At 48.4% G+C, this 18,685-nt stretch overlaps 2 protein-coding genes across 3 annotated transcripts in view; one reads left to right on the forward strand and one right to left on the reverse strand.

The window, feature by feature from the left end:
* The window catches only part of DNAH11 (dynein axonemal heavy chain 11), a 292,856-nt gene extending 286,181 nt beyond the window's left edge, over window positions 1-6,675 (forward strand). Inside the window, exons 78-82 of the mRNA XM_043967174.1 lie at window positions 793-975; window positions 1,060-1,175; window positions 4,176-4,288; window positions 4,468-4,608; window positions 6,428-6,675. Of these exons, the coding sequence (XP_043823109.1) occupies window positions 793-975; window positions 1,060-1,175; window positions 4,176-4,288; window positions 4,468-4,608; window positions 6,428-6,675 (801 nt within the window). The remainder of the gene's footprint in view (window positions 1-792; window positions 976-1,059; window positions 1,176-4,175; window positions 4,289-4,467; window positions 4,609-6,427) is intronic.
* CDCA7L (cell division cycle associated 7 like) overlaps window positions 6,326-18,685 on the reverse strand; it is a 29,588-nt gene continuing 17,228 nt past the window's right edge. For both annotated transcript variants that reach the window (XM_043967175.1, XM_043967177.1), the window contains exons 3-10: window positions 15,497-15,625; window positions 12,701-13,078; window positions 11,583-11,654; window positions 11,308-11,475; window positions 10,444-10,566; window positions 9,784-9,933; window positions 8,169-8,305; window positions 6,326-7,817 (exon numbers count right to left, since the gene is read on the reverse strand). In XM_043967175.1, coding sequence (XP_043823110.1) covers window positions 7,787-7,817; window positions 8,169-8,305; window positions 9,784-9,933; window positions 10,444-10,566; window positions 11,308-11,475; window positions 11,583-11,654; window positions 12,701-13,078; window positions 15,497-15,625 — 1,188 coding nt within the window. In that variant the 3' untranslated portion in view covers window positions 6,326-7,786. The remainder of the gene's footprint in view (window positions 7,818-8,168; window positions 8,306-9,783; window positions 9,934-10,443; window positions 10,567-11,307; window positions 11,476-11,582; window positions 11,655-12,700; window positions 13,079-15,496; window positions 15,626-18,685) is intronic.

Here is an 18,685-nt window from a genome sequence, read left to right on the forward strand (position 1 = left end):
TTGTGGTGACTAACCCTTGGATGTTTTTTGTTTTTGTTGTTTTTGGTGAGGCAATTGGGGTTAAGTGACTTGCCCAGGATCACACAACTAGTAAGTGTCAAGTGTCTGAGGCTGGATTTGAACTCAGGTCCTCCTGAATCCAGGACTGGTGCTTTATCCACTGCGCCACCTAGCTGCCCCTGGATGTTAAATAAGGCTATTGCTACAGTGAGCGACCTGGCCTTTGCCCATGAGAACCTAAGGCTGAGCTAGTGAGAATAATCATCTTAAATATGCAGCCATAGAGGAGCACAGCCCTGCTAACAATGCCTTAGTGGTAGAGGGCAGCTAGGTGGCGCAGTGGATAGAGCACCGGCCCTGGATTCAGGAGGACCTGAGTTCAAATCCGGCCTCAGACACTTGACACTTACTAGCTGTGTGACCCTGGGTAAGTCACTTAACCCTTATTGCTCCCCCCCCCCCCAGTAATAATCATGGCTTAGTGGTGAGCTCCCAAAAGGGAGTTGGCTTCTTCAAAGCCAGGTCAGGCCAGGCCCACCCTTGTCTGACACAGTCACTCCGTGGGAGATCACAGAAATGCCAGAAGCATGGCAAACACTGGACAAGGTCTCCCTCATTCCACGCTAGGATGACCCTTTCCAATAGGCAGGTAAAGTGGTCCTTCTGGCGAGCATCAGAGGTAAGATTTGAACCCAGGCTCTCTGGGCCCAGCTCCCAGCACTTGCTCCTTCCCCAGGAGGCCTAGAAGGGTCAATCACTGTGCTCAAGGGCTCCTGATGTTGCTGATTTAAGGTTAAGACTGTTCTGGATGACATTTTGGAGAAGCTTCCTGAGGAGTTTGACCTGGCGGAGATTGCTCACAAAACCCCACTGCGCAGCCCCTACGTCCTTGTGTGCTTCCAGGAGTGTGAGCGGATGAACCTGCTCCTGCGAGAGATCCGTGAGTCACTGCAGCAGCTGGACCTCGGCCTCAAGGTAAGCAGAAGGGACTGGGTCCTGCGCTGGGCCTGGCCTCCCAGGCCCCTTCACCAGGCTGCTCCATCTCTTCCCCCACCACAGGGTGAGCTAATGATGTCTCCTGACATGGAAGCCCAGCAGACGGCATTGAATTATGACACTGTGCCCAACAGCTGGCTCCGGCTGGCCTATCCCTCCACCTACGGCCTCGCCCAGTGGTAAGTGGTCCCAGGGTCCGCCATCATGGCCCAGAAGCACTGCGCCTTCAGAATTATGAGGGAGTAAGCCCAGAGGACTGAAGATAAAGCCATGCCCCCTATTCCCTCCCTCCCCTGGCCAGAAAGGTGATATATCTCAGATGCCGACCCAGACATTCTTTTGGATGCGACCAACGAGGGAATTTGTTTTGTTGGACTTTGCTGAGTCATGATGAGGATTTTCTAAAAATTCAGTTGTCAAGGGGAGGGGAAAGAGATAATGCTCATAGAGAAAGATACACGGATGGATGGAAGCGGGTCAGATGCCTGCTGGACCACCCCGACCACTCCCCCTTAGCTTCCCTTAGTCTTATCTCCACGATTGACAAAAGCGAGAGGCCTTTCCCTGGACGTTCTGAGGGTCTCTTCTCAGCCCCCCCACTGGCCACCCTAGGTCGGCTGCTGTGGACCTTGGAGGCCACCAAGGTAGTGAACTGGCAGAGAGAGGATTTGAACTCAGATCTTCTGATTCCCCATCTGGGGCTCCTTCCTTTCATGTGATGACACCCTGGGCATGGGGTCAGGATCCGAGTTTGAATCCAGGCACCTGGCTTTGTGGGGTCACCTTGGGCAGGCTGCCTCTCTGCCCTGGGTTTCTTTAGCTACGAGGTGGGGGGTTATATCTCAAAGGCTTTAAATTCCAGTCTCTAACACCCATGAGGAGCCTGTATAACCAACAGCTTTTCTGGGCCAGAGCTTTTTCCCAGGGACCCCTTTGTGCCAGCCTTTCTAAATGCCCTAACGCCTTCTGTGATCCTTCAATGGGGATGTTCATTGCTGACATTTAAACTGCTTCACATCCATCACCTGGGGCTTCCTTTCTCATGTGAGGTGGGCTCAGTGGCCACTGCCTCCCCTCACCTCTCTCTGATCCCCCGTGGGCCTCACAACCACCCAGTGAGGAGGGCATTGGAGGCTTTATCCCCCATTTATAGATGAGGAAACTGAGCCTCAGAAGCAGTGACTCCCATGGGGTCACACAGCTAACAGGCTCCAGAGGTCAATTCGAACCCTGCTCTGCCTCTGACAGATTGTGCCCAGACTGGGCTGGCATTGTCAGTGGATGCTTGGGGGAGGGTGCTAAAGGAGAGCCCAAGCCCTGCTCCTTCGGGCAAAGCAGGGCCCATAGGGAAAGGACTGCAGGCCACGCCATCTCCTCTAGGAGGCCTTGGTATCCCAAAGGTGAAGGGCTTTGCAAACCTTACAGCCCTGTATAAATGCTATTGATGCTCTTCCCCCAACGTACCCTGAAGTGTATTTAGGTTTCCACCTCACATCCCACCAATAGCCTGACACATTGCTTGATAACTACTGGTTAGATCCTGCTTGGATCCCGCTCTGACACTTACCTGTTGTGTGACCCTTGGCAAATCATTAGCCTTTCTGAGCCTCAGTTTGTGCCACTGTGAAACACGAATAGCAACATTTGTAATACCTACCACCCAGGCTTAAAATTGGAAATGCCCACGAGGGAAGGAAAGATATCTATTCTATTTGCATGGCTCAGTGGCATACAGATACAACCTCATTAGCGATTATACTTCCTACTGTTGCCCACTTAAGCTGCCCTACAGGCAGCCAGGCATAGATAGAGAGGATGTCCCAAAAGTCTTGGTGCAGCTTTTTTTGGGGGGGAGGTGAGGCAATTTGGGTTAAGTGACTTGGCTAGGGTCACACAGCTAGTAAGTGTTAAGGGTTTGAGGTTGGATTTGAACTCAGGTCTTCCTGACTCCAAGGCCAGTGCTCTATCCTTAAAGTTATTTTCTTTAAGCTTTTCTTTTTCGTCTTTCAAGTTATTAAAACACTAAACCGCACCAAGACCTTGGGGACACCCTCTGCTATGTAGGATTGTCTTTAAACAGACACAGAAATGGGTGTATAAAAAGGGTCAGGTTCTGGGACCATAGAGATAAGGTTGAGTCCTCAGTGGCTGTCTAGCCTTATTTTACAGAGGTGACTGAGGTGAGGCAAGATGAAGGCTTACCCAAGGTCCCACATGGGACCCCCAGAGCTAGAGCCAGAAGGGTTAATCTGCCCAAGATCTCATGGGCAGTGAACGTCAGAGAAGGGTTGTAGGCAGGCTAACAACTTCACCAGAGAACTTTGACCAAAGGCAAAGGCAAAGGTTAGGTTAAACAATTTTTTAAATTAAAAGCAAAGTGGGGGCAGCTAGGTGGCGCAGTGGATAGAGCACCGGCCCTGGAGTCAGGAGTACCTGGGTTCAAATCCGGCCTCAGACACTTAACACTTACTAGCTGTGTGATCTTGGGCAAGTCACTTAACCCCAATTGCCTCACTAAAAAAAAAAAAAAAAAAGCAAAGTGAATCTCCTTGGAATCCTTTAGGGATGCTACAGCCACACCTGGGAGGCAGACTCCCCACTTAGACCTTAGTCAGGGCACACAGCCAGACACAAAGAAAGAAAGAATTTTAATAACAGAAGAATAAGAGAAGCACGATTCCTGGCTGTGATGCTCTTTCCTACTGTGGTCTCGTCATTAATTTCTCTAACCCTAATTTATACCTGCAGCCTTTTTATTTAACTAAAACCTCACCACCTTCACTCACTCCTGGAATTCCCTATTCTCTGGCAGGACCGGCTGAGCACAAGCTTGGCTTTTATCTCCAAGGCTGGGGGTTTATACAACCCCCAGGTTTCCAGAATTATAGGCAAGGTCTCAGAAGGAAACCACCACTCCATATTCACCTATGAACCTGCAAAAACCCTCCAGGCCCAAATAGGACCTGTTAAACCCATCGGACTTTGTCTTCTTCTCTGCTTTTTTTTTGGGGGGGGGAGGGCAAGGCAATGAGGGTTAACTGACTTGCCTAGGGTCACACAGCTAGTAAGTGTCAAGTGTCTGAGGCTAGATTTGAACTCAGGTCCTCCTGAATCCAGAGCTGGTGCTTTATCCACTGCGCCACATGGCTACCCCTTTTGTCCTCTTCTCTCCCCCTCAGGTTCAATGACCTCCTCTTGAGGTGCCGAGAGCTAGATACCTGGACCCAAGACCTCGTCATGCCGGCTGTTGTGTGGCTGTCTGGCTTCTTTAACCCTCAGTCTTTCCTGACAGGTAGGGACAGGGCTCAGCTTGGGGGTTCAGCCTGGCACCCAAGTCACTGTGTACTTCCCACTTAGCTGCAGGACAACTGTGCCAGCAGGGGGGATTCTTACTCCAAATGCCCACTTGCTGAGCAAAGGGGCGCACCGTTGCCCAGCATCTCTTACCCAATGTGTTTTTCCCTCTCGAAGCCATCATGCAGAGCATGGCCCGGAAGAATGAGTGGCCTTTGGATAAGATGTGCCTGACAGTGGATGTAACCAAAAAGACCAAAGAGGATTATGGCCATCCCCCAAGGGAAGGAGCTTATATTCATGGAGTCTTCATGGAAGGTAAGAACCTCACTAGCATTACAGAGCAGACGGGAGAGGCTTTTACAGATGGGGCAACTGAGTTCCATAGAAGGGAAGTGACTTGCTCCAAGTCTCCAAGCCTGGATTTGAGCACGGCTCTTCTGACCCCTAGTCTAGTGATCTTTCTAACATACTGCCCTTGGACCCTGGCCCACCAGCAATGCTATATACCTAGCCAGAGACCTGCCTGGGGCCCATAAGCAAGGACTGGGGCAAACTATTCCATGTACCCCTCTAAGAGAGGCCTCTGAATCAGTAAGACCTGGGTTCAGATTCAGGCCGTGCCACATACTAGTTGTGTGCCTGTAAGCCAATTCCATCAGCTCTGTGCCTCCAGAGTTCTGAGAGGATGAGCTACTGCATCTGTGCCCAGGATAAGACCCAGAATACAAGTGGGGGTGAGGATGAGCAAACTTTGTACTTCCTTTTATCGCTGACCTAGGGGGAAGCTGCTTAACTGGGGTCCAGGAACTTGTCTGGTTAAATATTAAGCACTTCCCACAGAACCCCATGTAGTTTATGCCTTTGGAGTCATTCTGAGAAGGCCCCGGGCTTCAGGGCAAACCAAAGGTCAAGACCCTGACTCTGAGCCACGACCCACCTTGGAGACCATCAAGTGTAACCCCCACATTTTATGGATGAGGAAAATGAGACCCACAGAGGCAGTGACTTGGCCTGTCCCGGGTGGGATTTTAGTTCCAGCCTCAGGGCCTTTGGGGCGGTGGGTCATCTGCTGTGGCCCCTTCCTTTTACTGGTAAGGGAGCAGAGAGCTTAGGGATTTGCACCGGAGCTGCCCAAGGGAACCCCACACTGCAGAGCAGTGAATGCAGCAGCCATTGGGCATCTCTCAGCCCCGTTCCCAGGTAATGATAGCTCTTTCCCAAGGCTCCCCTGGCTGCTTCTCCTGCCCAAGGCCACCCCCTGGTGGCCAAGCTCATTCACAGCAACGAGGCCAAAGATGGCACCAGACCAGAGAAGCAGCAGGTTGGAAGCCGGTGGGAAGAGGTACCCAAGTCAAGGATTTCTGGGGAGTGTCGCTTCATGCCTCAGTTTCCTCACCTGTAAATCAGGAAGCTGTGGGGTTTTAAGTCAGGAGCCTTTAGACAAATCCCTGAAGTATTTACCGTGGCTTCCTCTATTTCTCCATGCGTGAAATGAGGTTGGGTCCAGCTCCCGGTCAATGAGCTAAAGCTAACAAGCTCTAGCTTCCCCAGGCATAAGACACCCACTGAAATCCAGCTTTCTGAGCCCTCCCTAGACTGGGGGATGTGGAGGCCACCAGCAACCCTAGAGACTCCCCAGGGTCTAGCCGAAATACAAGAGTGGAAGGGAGGAGCTCCGTAAACCTGGAGCATCTTCACTTAGCCTCCCTACCAAAACCCGCTTAGGCACCTCGGGAAGTGGAGTTAAGTCTCACCTCTAGAGTTTCCATCTTCTCAGAACCAATGGGGACGTCTTCTGTCTCCCGCACTTGCTGCAGAATGTAAACTAGCAGAACCAGAAGAGACCTCGGGGGCCCCATTCAGGCCTATTCCTTTGCTTTACAGACGAGGAAAGTGAGGCTCTGGGAGAAGGCAATACAGGTAGCCAACACGAGTGGACGCTTCCCTTCTTTGCTCCTAATTCCATCACTCACCATTTTCCGAAGGGTCTCCTGCCACCTCTCCCCCAAAGAACACAAAGACCAAAAAGGAATAATTATAACTACCTTTTATTGCATGAAAGTGTGGCTGGATAAAGTACCCAGTGAGCCCAGCAAGCATTCCCTACAGCAGTGATTCGTGTGTTCTGTCCTAGGGGCTCGCTGGGACATCCAGGCTGGGAGCATCGTGGAAGCCCGCCTCAAGGAGCTGACCTCTCTGATGCCAGTCATCTTCGTCAAAGCCAGCCCAACAGACAGACAGGAAACAAAGCAGACCTACGAGTGTCCCGTGTACAGAACCCAAAGCAGGGGCCCCACCTACGTGTGGACCTTCAGGCTAAAGAGCAAAGAGAAAACAGCCAAGTGGGTGCTGGCTGGGGTGGCCCTGCTCTTGTCCGTGTAAAAGGGGGGGGGGACTCACGGACAGTCGACTTGGGGCCTTGTCCTCAGCATATTGGCCTTGCATAGTCCAGCTTTTCAGGAAGCCGATTCACCCAAAGATACCGAAGCTTATTCACTTTTATAGCTTACCCAGAAACCACCAAGAAGGTAATATTTGCCCAAAGCCCAAGAAAAGGAAAAGGGAGGAAGAGACATACAAGCAAACACACGTGTAAACCCCTAAACCAAAGGTCACACTCTCCCCACTATGGCCTCAGAGACAAAACTTAAAGACGGCCTCCCTTACGGGTTTGACCAATGGCGAGATCTGAAAAACAAGGTAGAAGGTGTCTCATTCACCAAGTGGGACTGCTGCTCTTACAGAGACTGAGCATCAAATCAAAGTTTTCATGTGGGGTGGGGGTGGGGCGCCTGAAATAATGTTCCCTCCCTAATAGAACAAGGGATTGGCCAGGCACGTTTTTCTACAGGTAAACTAGGACTCAAGCTTCGATGCAAATAAAACTCTACACTTTCAAGTTCTTACAAGTAATTGCACTTTGTAATAAAGGGCAAAGAAAAAAAGCCCAGATTCTAAATCTCGAATGTGTCTTAGACCGAGGCCCAGGAGCTCTGAGTCTGTGGGGAAACTATGCTTGGCTCACCTCAGGCCTAGGGTGGTAGTTTTTTCCCTGGGGGGGGTGATTTAGGGCACAACATATACCTGAGCATGCATACCCCCCTAAGCTGGGGGTGGCTCATCAAGTTTTCTCCTTGTAAACCAAGATCACAACCTCATTATTCTCATTGTGCTTTTCAAATAGAAACATTTTTTTCTAAAATAAAAAAAAAAGAACCATCAGGTACTTGGAAGCCTAGTGGAGGTTGTATACAATACCGAGCCCTTCATGAGGACGACTGTTTTCCTGAGAAACTTTTTTACGAACATGGAAGAAACCGTCACAAAATCACACAGAGGAAGATGTGAAAGGGCCGAGTTTCCCCCACAGCTGCTTCCTGTACAAATAAAACCATCGCAATCATGTGTCAAAGCTGGAGCCCCAAGCAGGGACAGGGGATTGTCCCAACAAGTCCCCCACCTGTTCAGGTGGCTGGCTGCTTCCTCCTGCATCTTAATGGTCTTCAACCAGTTGTTTCTGTAAGCTGAGAAAGAGAGATGGGGAGAAGATGCAGCTGTTTGCTGTTCCTCGGGTATACCTTGGAGCCATATCAAAGATCCCCCTAAGATCCTCTACCTCTTCAGCTACCCCCAGAGTAATAGGGAGAGTGTCCCAAAAGTCTCAGGGCAGCCTTGACCTTACAAAGGCACTGATGCGTTTGAGACACCCCAAAGATTCCCTCAAGGCCAACCAAGCCCTCCCGCTGCCCCTGGGCCTAAAGCCTTGCAGCCTCACTTCCTCCAACAGCCGTGCTCTGCCGAGTTGACTCCTGCTTTCCCAGCCCCTTCCTGGGATTTCCTTCTCCGCTTTTAACCAGGCCTGAGAGGCGCCTCACCTTTCCAGGTATTCTTTCACATTGTTGTAGCCATAAAATTTGGCCAGGTGGATGAGTATCCCAGTAGCACAGCGACCATCACGCCTCCGACAATAGCTGCAATTGCAAATCCCACGGCACGGAGGGCACACCCAGTCCTGGGAGAAAGAGAGGAACCATCCCTGTGGCCGCCATCCCCCCCATTCCACACATGAGGAATCGGCACCCACGTGGGCTCGCTGGCTTTTTCATTTTTCTCAACTCTTCAGATGCCTCAGGGCAAAGGAAGAGCAAAGAAAGAGCTAAAACCTAGAGTTGCTAAGAGGCAACTCCCCACAGAGGACAGAGAATGACCAATCTGGGTTCAAATCCTGAATCTGCCACTTATCACCTGGGAGACCTTGGGCATGTCATTTTCTGGGTCTCTGTTTCCTCATCTTTAATTGGGGGATAATAATAGTGCCCACCTCCCAGGATGGCTGTGAGGATCAAATGAGATAATATTCAGAAAGCATTTTGCAAGCATTAAAAACATATTATTATTATTACAACCTGGGGAGTCAGGTACCATCAATATTTCCATTTTGCAGATGAGGAAAATGAGGCAGACAGAAGTTTAGTGACTTGACCAGGGTCACACAGCTAATAAGTATCTGGGGCCAGATTCAAACTCGGGTCTAACTCCAAGTCCAATGCTCTATCTATTGTGCCACCTAGTGTCTGTTAGCTATTATTATTGATAAATATCAAATAACAGAATATTACTAGTAACAACAGATATTATCACTCCTAACACTGGGAGGCCATCCAGCTTCTTATCCAAGGTCTCTCAAGATGGGGCAGGTACCCCTCCTGCCACTGCTACAAAGCTTCCCCTTCCTCAGCATAATGGATCCCTCCCCCCATCGGGGGCTGGGAACCTTCTCTTCTGCCATCCCAAGGAGACTCCACTAACTTCTCTCTCACGACGAGATGACAATGAGCCATCCTCCTCCATCACTCGTTCACTTCTCTGGCAAGCTCCGCTCCTTACTGCTCTTCCTTTTGTGGCATGTGGCACCGTGTGTTTCCTGACACCACTTAGGTCTGACGATATGAATGAATGGCTGGCTGGGGGCTCTGTACTTCCTCCTCAGTATCTTCTTAGAAGACTTTATACTGCACAAAGGGCTTTGTAGTCATTTAATCCTCAAGACAACCCTGTAGTTACTGTATTTCCATCTTACAGATGAGGAAACGGAAACTGAGTGAATTACCCAGGGTCACACAACTGGCGAGAGCTTGACTCCTTTTCCAGTGTTTAACTGTTGTGTGCATTATAATATGCCTCTAATACTGTCATATGCTTTTTGGGGGGGCGGGGGGGAGGTGAGGCAATGAGGGTTAAGTGACTTGCCCAGAGTCACAAAGCTAGTAAGTGTCAAGTATCTGAGATCAGATTTGAACTCGGGTCCTCCTGAATCCAGGGCTGGTGCTTTATCCACTGCGCCACCTAACTGCCGCCAACATGTCATTTGCTTTTATACAATACACACACACACACACACACACACACACACACACACACACACAAATGTAATCTTATATGTGTCTCTACAGCAGTATGAAACAAAAATGAAAATAAATAACTTCCTACCGGGTCCAAGAGAGCTGATCTTACATCTTCCCCATAACGATTACGGAGGCACGGGCCACAGAACTGCCCTCTCACTCCCCCACAGTCCAGGTTCCGACACACAGTCTTAGTATCAATAGTCTTCTGTCGGCATTGATGGCACGTATTACCCTAAAGTGTGGAAGAAAGCAATGAAGGGATAAACTTTGAGAATTTCTCTGTATGACAGAATAGCTCATACAGTGCTATCTATTACACCACCACAGTCTCTTATCAAGAACCCAGCACCTGAACTTGTCTAGGATTCAGTAAGTATCTCATACACAAATGAGCTCATTCTTTCCCCTTAAATAAAACCTGACAGATTGGCTTCTGCCCCCTTTTCTATCCCCAGCATTTAGGACAGTGCCTAGCACATTGTGTCAAGGAGTGAAGCCAAGACCACAAGTCCCCAAAGTAGAAAACCCTTCCAGAATGTAGTAACATACAACCCACTTTTCTTCCTCTAAAAAGTCATCTTATTGTGAATTGGGATGATTCAGTCCCCCAATTTCAAGCCTATTCTCTGGACCCTGATGTGAGTTAACATGAAAAAGAGGATTCCCAATACCGATTCCCCTGCATGGCAAATAGAGGAAGAACCTCATATTAAATATGATTTTCAGATAATGAAATCCTTACCAGAACTTTATCATAGATTTTATCTCTAACCGTTATGGCGATATTTTCTAAGTCATCTTCGGTGATTTCATCCACACTCCGGAAAGAAGACAGACGCCGTTTTCTGTATACTCTACATTTACCCTAGAAAACAATCCGACACATCAGCCTCTGACAGAGAAGCAGGCAGGGGCTTTAAAAGCACAACCTGAGTTCTGTTCCACTGCTTCCGTCTATATACTGATGGTCAGACAGAGCTAGAAAACAAACCTGTAAAGCTTCTACCTTCTACCAGCCCTCCCAGGTGTTAGAACCAGCCATAATAACCAGTGATGGGGCAAGGGAAGCTGAGGCAGCCACAAGGCACAGAACAAGAGGTCTTGAGTCGGGAAGAGCCAAGTTCAAATCTAGCCTCTGCCACTTTCTAGGTGGGTGACCCTGTGCAAGTCTTAACCTCGTCTGTAAAATGGGGGTAACAGCACCCGCCTCATGGGTTAGTATAAGGACCAAATAATACGTATAGGTCTTTGTACATCTCAAAGCACTATTGCTAGCTGATCTCTCAAGCTCTGGCTTTTCTGCTTACCATTTGTGTAACCTTGGACAAATCACTGCCTTTCTCTGGGCCCCAATTTCCTTATCTATAAAATGAGGGCACTGGAAAAAAATATCTGAAGTCCCTTTCAGCTCTCAACTCTACCCTCTATTTCCAAGGCACAGGTAGCCTTGGACCTCTGGCAGATGCAGCATGCACCAGTAATTAATTTCAAGGTCCTGGAAACCGGACATGCTTCTCCTCGGCTATCCAGTTCTGTTCTCCATGCAGCTCAGATAAAAGATGACCACTGGGGTCAGGGATAAGCACCACGGCAGAAAGAAGCATACCCCACTCATTTTCTTCTGCCTCCTGAAAGTACACAGGTCTTCTTCGAAGCTAGTGGACACCGTAAAGTTTTCCACAGCAAACTTCTCTGGAGGCCGGGCGCTCCGGGTGGGGTTAGTGCGGCGAATTATCTGTCCCTCCGAAAAAGCCCGCCTCACCGGTTTCTTCTTCTGGAATGGAGAGAAAGGAGGGCCCCCAATGAACCACTTCTTGGAACCCCCTCAAGCTGAGAACTGAATCCATTAGCTGGGGGCAGAAAACAAGGATTGCCACTTACATAAGTTGGGCTCGGTGTCTGTACTGGGAACAAGTCTGGGAGAGAATGCAATTCTGCCAGCAACTGAGCAAGCTAGGGCAGAAAAGAGAAAAATGGTCACTGCTTGTGTCTCCCTTCCCACAGAGCAGGTTCTGTTCAAGATTAGACCCATTTCCCAACCCCCCAAAGCATCCAAGGAGTACCTAGACTTTTTAACACTGATTTCTTAACACAATTTGAAAAGGTGCCACACGTACCAAAACCAAACGAAGACAACTTATCTATTTACAGTCTTCCAAGGACAAACATAGTATCAAGGGTAACAGTTCCCCAGGATGAAACTGACATATTTCTGAAATATACACGAGTGAAATTGACATGCTAATCTCCAAGTCAGGAGTACAAAAGATTCTCATGTTTCACAAGCCAATTTCTAAATTGACATTCTTGACTAACTTTCAGAGAGTAATAAACACATCAAAAAAAACCCTCCATTGACTTTTTCTCTGAATGTTGTTACTTAAGTGTTTCTAGGCATGTATATAGATTTTATATACATAGATCGCATGCATGATATATTGAATGTGCATTAGACACACATGCATGATGTCATACAAATGTGTGTGATATATTATTCATATGTGACATATACATGAGATATGTGTGTAAATGCATGTCTCTTTACATACATGGTCATATTCATTCATTAATTCATTTATTGGAAGGGGAGGCAGGGAAGAACACAGTCTCCAAAGCAGTGGTTTCATCTGGTGTGGAATCCATATTGAGGTAGCTCCTCCCCATCAATGCATATTAGTAAACTTAAGAGTCAAGGGTCCCCAGTTCAGATCCTAGCTTTTGATATATTGCTTCCCTTTTCCTGGCCTCAGTTTCCTCCCTGCAAAACGAGGGTGTTAAACCAGATAACCTTTAAAGCCTATTTCAGCTCTAAGACCTACAATCCTTTGTAACTCAGGGTATTCAAGGCAGTTCACTGCCAGGTTCCCTTGATGAAAATGGACTGGACCCTGCCTGCCACTGCCAAGGAAAAGCCCAGCAGGCCCGGTTTCCCTGATGTCCCTGGTTGCAAGAGCACCACCAGGAAATAGAGCTTGCTTGCAGGGAGGGGTGTCTCTTACCATGGCTTTGTTCTCCTTGATGTTCATGGCCCTTTTGAGCAGAGCGTCCGAGTTGGTTTGGCCCAGGTCCCTCGAGTCATCGTCCTCAGACTCGGACGTGGATGCTTCCATGGCCCTCTTCCCTGGCCCATCATTTTTCTTTCTTCTCAAGGCTCTCGGGTTTTCATTCTCGTCAAAATGTAAGCTGGAAAAGGATGGCTCTGAAAACCTGGTTTTTACATCTGCTTTATTCTTTGTGGGGAACTGGAAGGCGACACGAAGACCAAAGCTGCTTCTTCTGGGGGTCGTCTTTGTTCTGGTTTCTTCCTCCTCTTCCTCTTCTTCACTGCACACAGGCTTGTCTCCAGCATCTTCATCACTCATTTCTGACTCAGTGAGCTAACCAAGGGAGGAAAGAGAAAACCGGTCTATTATCTGTCAATAAGAAACAAACAGAAATCTTTTACCCCTGAACCTTTCTAGAGGTATGTTATGATCAATCAATGAACATTTATTAAGTGCCTATTATGTGACAAGCCCTGGGAATACAAAAAGGGGCAAAGATAGCCCCTACCCTTGAGAAGTGCTTGACAATGTGCAAACATGTGTGTGTGTATGTATGTATGTACATATAATATGCAAGCTACTATACAGGCTATTTGGGAAATAATTAACAAAAGAAAAACCTTGGCATCAGTCAGTGGAATAACCCAAATGTTAACTAGATCCCAAAGACCAAGAAGCCTCCTACCTCATGTGGATGAGGCACTAAGCAAACATCAGATATTATCATGAAGAGTTTTCAGCAAATTTTATTGCTGGACAGAAAAAATACTCATACATGGAAATAGGTGTTTGGTTCCTTGATGCTCCTATTGTCCTCTGAGAACTTCATGAGGCTGAATTCTTAATGGTGTGGGGGGGGGGGCAGGGAGTCTGTTAATTGTATAGCTTGCTGGGAGGCGGGGGGGGGGGCAGCTAGGTGGTGAAACGGATAAAGAACTGTGTATTTTAAGATTCTAAATGTGGGTTCTAATCTGTTCCCTCAGTTTTGGGGGAAACTGACTAAAATCACTGATAAAACGAGTTTAGGTTTATTGAAAGATAGAAAGAGAAAGATTGAGAACAGAATTCCAACAGCCTGGCATTCCTATCTTTCCTCAAATTTCCTGTGAAGTCCTCTGCCACCACCACCACCACCACCAAGTCAGGAACCCAAAAGAGACAGACCTCTCCACGTAGGCCCTCTTTCCTCCTTCCTGTCCCCTCCCAGAAATTGGGAGGCTCCTCAAGTTGATTGGCTGGTAGTCTTAGTGGACAGTACCCATGCACAAATGTTACTTCCTGACGCCAAGGAAAAGCCGCATGGCCTTGCCCTCTGAGGCATTCTCCTCATGGTGGAGCTTCCCTATAGTAAGTCTCCAGTAGGTGGAGTCATTCCAATCATTACAGAACCAGCTGTAGATTCAGGAGGACCTGAGGTCAAAATCTGACCTCAGATACTTGACAGTAGCTGTGTGGCTCTGGGCAAGTCACTTAACCCTCATTGCTCAACCTCCCCCCCCAAAAAAAATGCTAAGAGAAATTGTATAGCTTGCTGGTCAGGCTGGAAGACACTGTTTGATGGTGGGGAGGGGGGAGGGGAAAGGAAGGAAGAGGTATTGTTTTAGGGCCAGGTACTGTGTTTTTTTTACAAATCTCTTATTTGAAATGAGAAGGTAACGACCAGAGGAGGGTAGCCAGGATAACGAAAGGTCTTGGAAACTCTCTGAAAGGACTGACGATGTTTATCCCCACATAGGAGAAGACTTTAGGAGCCACACAGTAACTGTACCAATTAGAAGTTAGCACCTCTGATTAAAAGCTAGAGGGGGCTTTAGTGGGGGATCTAATCGCATCCCCTAATTTTAGAGATGAAGAGACTGAGGTCCAAAGAGACAGAAGAGAAGCTGCTTTAGGGCAGAGGCTTTAGTCTTTGTAGGTCCAGGGCATCTGATACTGGTTAAGTGACTTTCACTAAGTCACACAAAGGACAGAACTGAGATGTGAAGCCAGGTAGCCAGGTACTCAGACTCTTCAGTGTTTTTAAGACTCTCTCTCTCTAATGAAGTCAAAGATACTTTTAAAGTTTCCAGGGCAGGTAGGTGGCGCACCTGCCCTGGATTCAGGAAGACCAGAGTTCAAATCTAACCTCAGACATTTGACACACTAGCTGTATGCCCTGGACAAATCACTTAAACTTCATTGCCCTGCAAAAAAAAAATAAAAATAAAAGTTTCCAAGGGATTTGAAAGATGGAAATCCCAGGGAGGCAGATTTCATTTCCACATAAGAAAACTCCTTTGGTCCTCAATTGGACCCAAGACTCCCAAGGGTGTGTGTCTCAAAATCCTGAGAAGTCATGGGAGGAGTAGAAAAGGAAGTCTTGTTATGGCCAAGCAGGTGGGATGCAGGGATGGGCAGGAGGAAAACCCTTTGTAAAGGCTACATGTAAAAGGGAGTGGGGTTATGGGTATCACCTAAAACCAGAAACAAAAGATCAAGAAACTGGGAGTCTTCCCATTTGATGGGGAAGGTGATTCTCATCTGTCTATCCAGGGAAGGAAATACCAACCCACTTCCAACCAGACTTCCAAGAAGCTATCTGGCAAGGAATTGGAGGGACTAATTTACCTCATGCTGGGATGAAAGAGAAGCAAAAAGAGGTCTACAAGGGGTAGGAAAATGTGGATAAATTCATTGCCATCCTCCCAGATTTGACAAGGTGACATTCTGGAAGCCAGGAGGAATCCTGAAAGTGTTGGGTGGGTTAGTTACCATGAGCTCTGGATGACTGTTCAGCTCGTTTGGGGTAAATCCTTCAAAATCTTCAGTCTCTGAGTCAGTGTCCTCTGTGAAAATCCTTCGAAGCTCATCAGTGATGTACTTGGAATGGAAATGCACGTCCTAAAAGCAGCACGTTCAAAAAGAAAGGTCTTAACCCCACCAAATTCAGACAGTTTTATTTAAAAACAATTAAAACAACAAAGTTTCACTCAAATGCACTTCCTGGCAGATGTACAACTAGTGAAATGAGACCAGCCCTGGGTGAGTGGGGAATTTGCTTTTATTGCCATAGATGCGGAACTAGAAAAACCAAAGGGAAAGGGGAGAAACACTCAATCTTGAGGCTGACACCCCCTTTTCCCAACTAGCTCTTGGGAGGCCGTCCCTTATCTCCAATGCTGGAGACCAAAGGGTGCTTTTACAAGCAGGACATTTCAGGTCAGAAGTGACTTATGGCCTTCTTCATCCACTGCATGCAGCCCAAGTTGAGGGTTTCCTAGTTAGAAAAAGGAAGCCACTGGAATACACAAGGCTACCACTTCCCTAGCCCCAGGGAGGTTTCTCCTAGATATTGGGGAAAGTTTTCAGCAACCTACACTTGCTTGGGGCTAAATAGTAGCTAACACCCAGGCAGAATTTTTTTCTTCAAAAAAAAATTTCAGGAAAAAAACTCCTTTCCTTTTTTGATACCTCTTAAGTGGGAGGAGGGAACAGTTGAGGCAGACAACTGCAAAAGGAAAGTTGGTAACAAAAGACCTCAGTCCTGGTACCTATTGGACCTTGGCCTATTGTCTCTGGTCTTTTAGGACCCTCAAGCTGCTCATCAGTTAAATTTGGGTGAATAGATAAAACGAATCTAGACTCATTCCAGTTCCAATTCAGAGCAATTTAAAGCTGAAAGGGGCTAAGAGTCTTGCAGAGGCTCACCCTTTTCAGACCTGCCTACCCCTTTTAATTACCCCAGAAGGTTGTCCCAGCTGGGTCAGCCAGGGGGAAGGACAGCCAGGCTGAGGGCCAATGCTCAGGGACCTGCTGGAGCTGACCTTGCACTTACTTTCTAAAATATGTGCGTCCATGTTTCCTAAGAATGCAAGCTCTTTGAAGGCAGGTACTGTGTAATCTCGGTCTCTCTAGCCCTGACACCTAAGCACGGCTCCTGGACCAAGGCAACCATTTAAAAAAACGACTGACCAACGCAGCCGCCTTTTCCAAGTCAGGCACATTTCCTCCAAGCTGAAGTTGGCTTCGTAGGCTTTCCTGTAGAGTTTGGATCGTGGCCCCCTACCTTTGTGACCTCTGAAATTATCCAGCCCAACCAACTCATTTCATAGGTGAGAAAACCATCCTGCCCAAGGCTAACAGGCAAGAGCAGGCCCTGGGCCTCTTGTCTTCCATCCACGGGAGATGTGGAAATGACTCGGGTGGCCACACGTGACCGGGGATCTTTACCTTCCCCCCACATCCTGCCTTCCTCCAACTGTAATTATGCATTATTTCATATTTAGATAAACTCTGGAGAAAAATAGAGGGGATGACGGAAAAAGCCTGCCAAGGAAGCAGGTGGGGGGACGGGGACGGGGATGTTTCCGATGTTTCCGGCAGGGTCCCTTTAAGTTTAAGAATAGACTCGAATTATTGTGCATAATTGTAAAGCATCTTCAATTACTCCACTCCTTGGGCCGGAATCGCCGTGGTGCAGCTGCGGAGGGTGCAAGTGACAAAAGGAAGCTATCTGAAAAATGCTCAGCTCGATCTGGATGGCGGTGGAGAAGACCTGAGTTGGCCCTCCTGGGACTGCGGCCCAGCAATGAGAGCTCAGACCAGTTCAGTTGGTCTGCAAGGGTGAAGGGCGCCAGTACCCACCCTCAGGGCGTGAGGGCACTGCACGGGCAGCCAATCAGAGGGCCTGGAAGCCATTAGGGGGTTTTCTCCATAAACAGGAGTGCTCATACATGCCGTCCTCACTACATCCGGGCAGATGAACAGCCTGCCCGGCCCTCTCAGAGGCCCACAGCTGCCTGGAGTGAGTAATCCTGGAGGAGGGAATGAGAGAGTGTCTGAGTTCAAGCAGGGGCCGGAGAAGGCTAGCAGTGGGAGCCGAGAGAGTGGACAGGAAGCCCGGAGGCCTGGAAGGGGCTGCACTAAAATCCATCTGCTTTCCCCAAGGTGAATCTCCACTTAAATAGTTATTGCAGCTCATAGCCAGAAGACAGCCATTGGCTGGAACAGAAACAGGTTGGAAGGGACCTGGGAGGTCCCAGGGAAGGAAATGCCAACCCACTTTCACCTGGGCCCAGAGCTTGTGGCCAAGCTGTGATGAGACTCAGTCCTGCTCCAAACAATGGGTTCTTTCCACAGCCCCACAATGGTCAGCTCTATTTCCTGTACCCCCATTCGAGGCCACCTGCCTCATGAGATAACCTCTACCAGGTCTCCTGACCCCCACCAAGGGAGCCTGATGCTTCCCACAAGCAGAGGCCAGCCGGCCGTGCTGAAATGGGCTATGAGTGACTTGGATGCCAATGTCAACAGTGTGAGGGAGTGAGCTGAGCAGAAGAGGGTACTCCCCAAGGGCAGGTCCAGATTCTGCCCTGGGGTGTCCACCTGAGGTCATGGGGGGCATGAAGTTCTGCTTCTGCCCACCCTCAAAGGGCTTAGGACCTAGTTGAAAAAGCAAGACAACAGGCTGACACGGGTATGGCCCAAGCTGAAGATGAGCCCCCCCCATCCCACAAACCCCCCAAACTATGGGGAAACTGACCAACTGACCAATTAACTAATTATGTAAAATTTTGCAGATGAAAAGAATCAAGAAGACAAGAATGTATCCCAAATATCAACACTGACCCAGGAGAGAGGCAATTCACCCACTCTTGTTGACAAAGGAATCAACCAGCTGCTGCCTCAGATCCCCTATTTATTTTGTGGCACGGTGTAACAGAGCTGGCCTCAAAGCTATGACCTGGGTTCAAATCCTGCCTCAGCCATACACTGCCTGTGTGACCCTCTTCATGCCCCAAGAACTCTTTCAAACTATAACCCAGGAATGGGCTGATACCATTGACCTCATACATACAGTCCAAAGAATGTTCTTTGTACGCCCTTATCTAACTACACGCTGTCTCCCCGAGAAACCAGAGACTCCTTCAGGGAAGATACCAATCCCTTTCTGGGTGCCCA

The sequence above is a fragment of the Dromiciops gliroides genome, chromosome 5 (genome assembly GCF_019393635.1).
Source record: "Dromiciops gliroides isolate mDroGli1 chromosome 5, mDroGli1.pri, whole genome shotgun sequence".
Taxonomy (NCBI): Eukaryota; Metazoa; Chordata; class Mammalia; order Microbiotheria; family Microbiotheriidae; genus Dromiciops; species Dromiciops gliroides.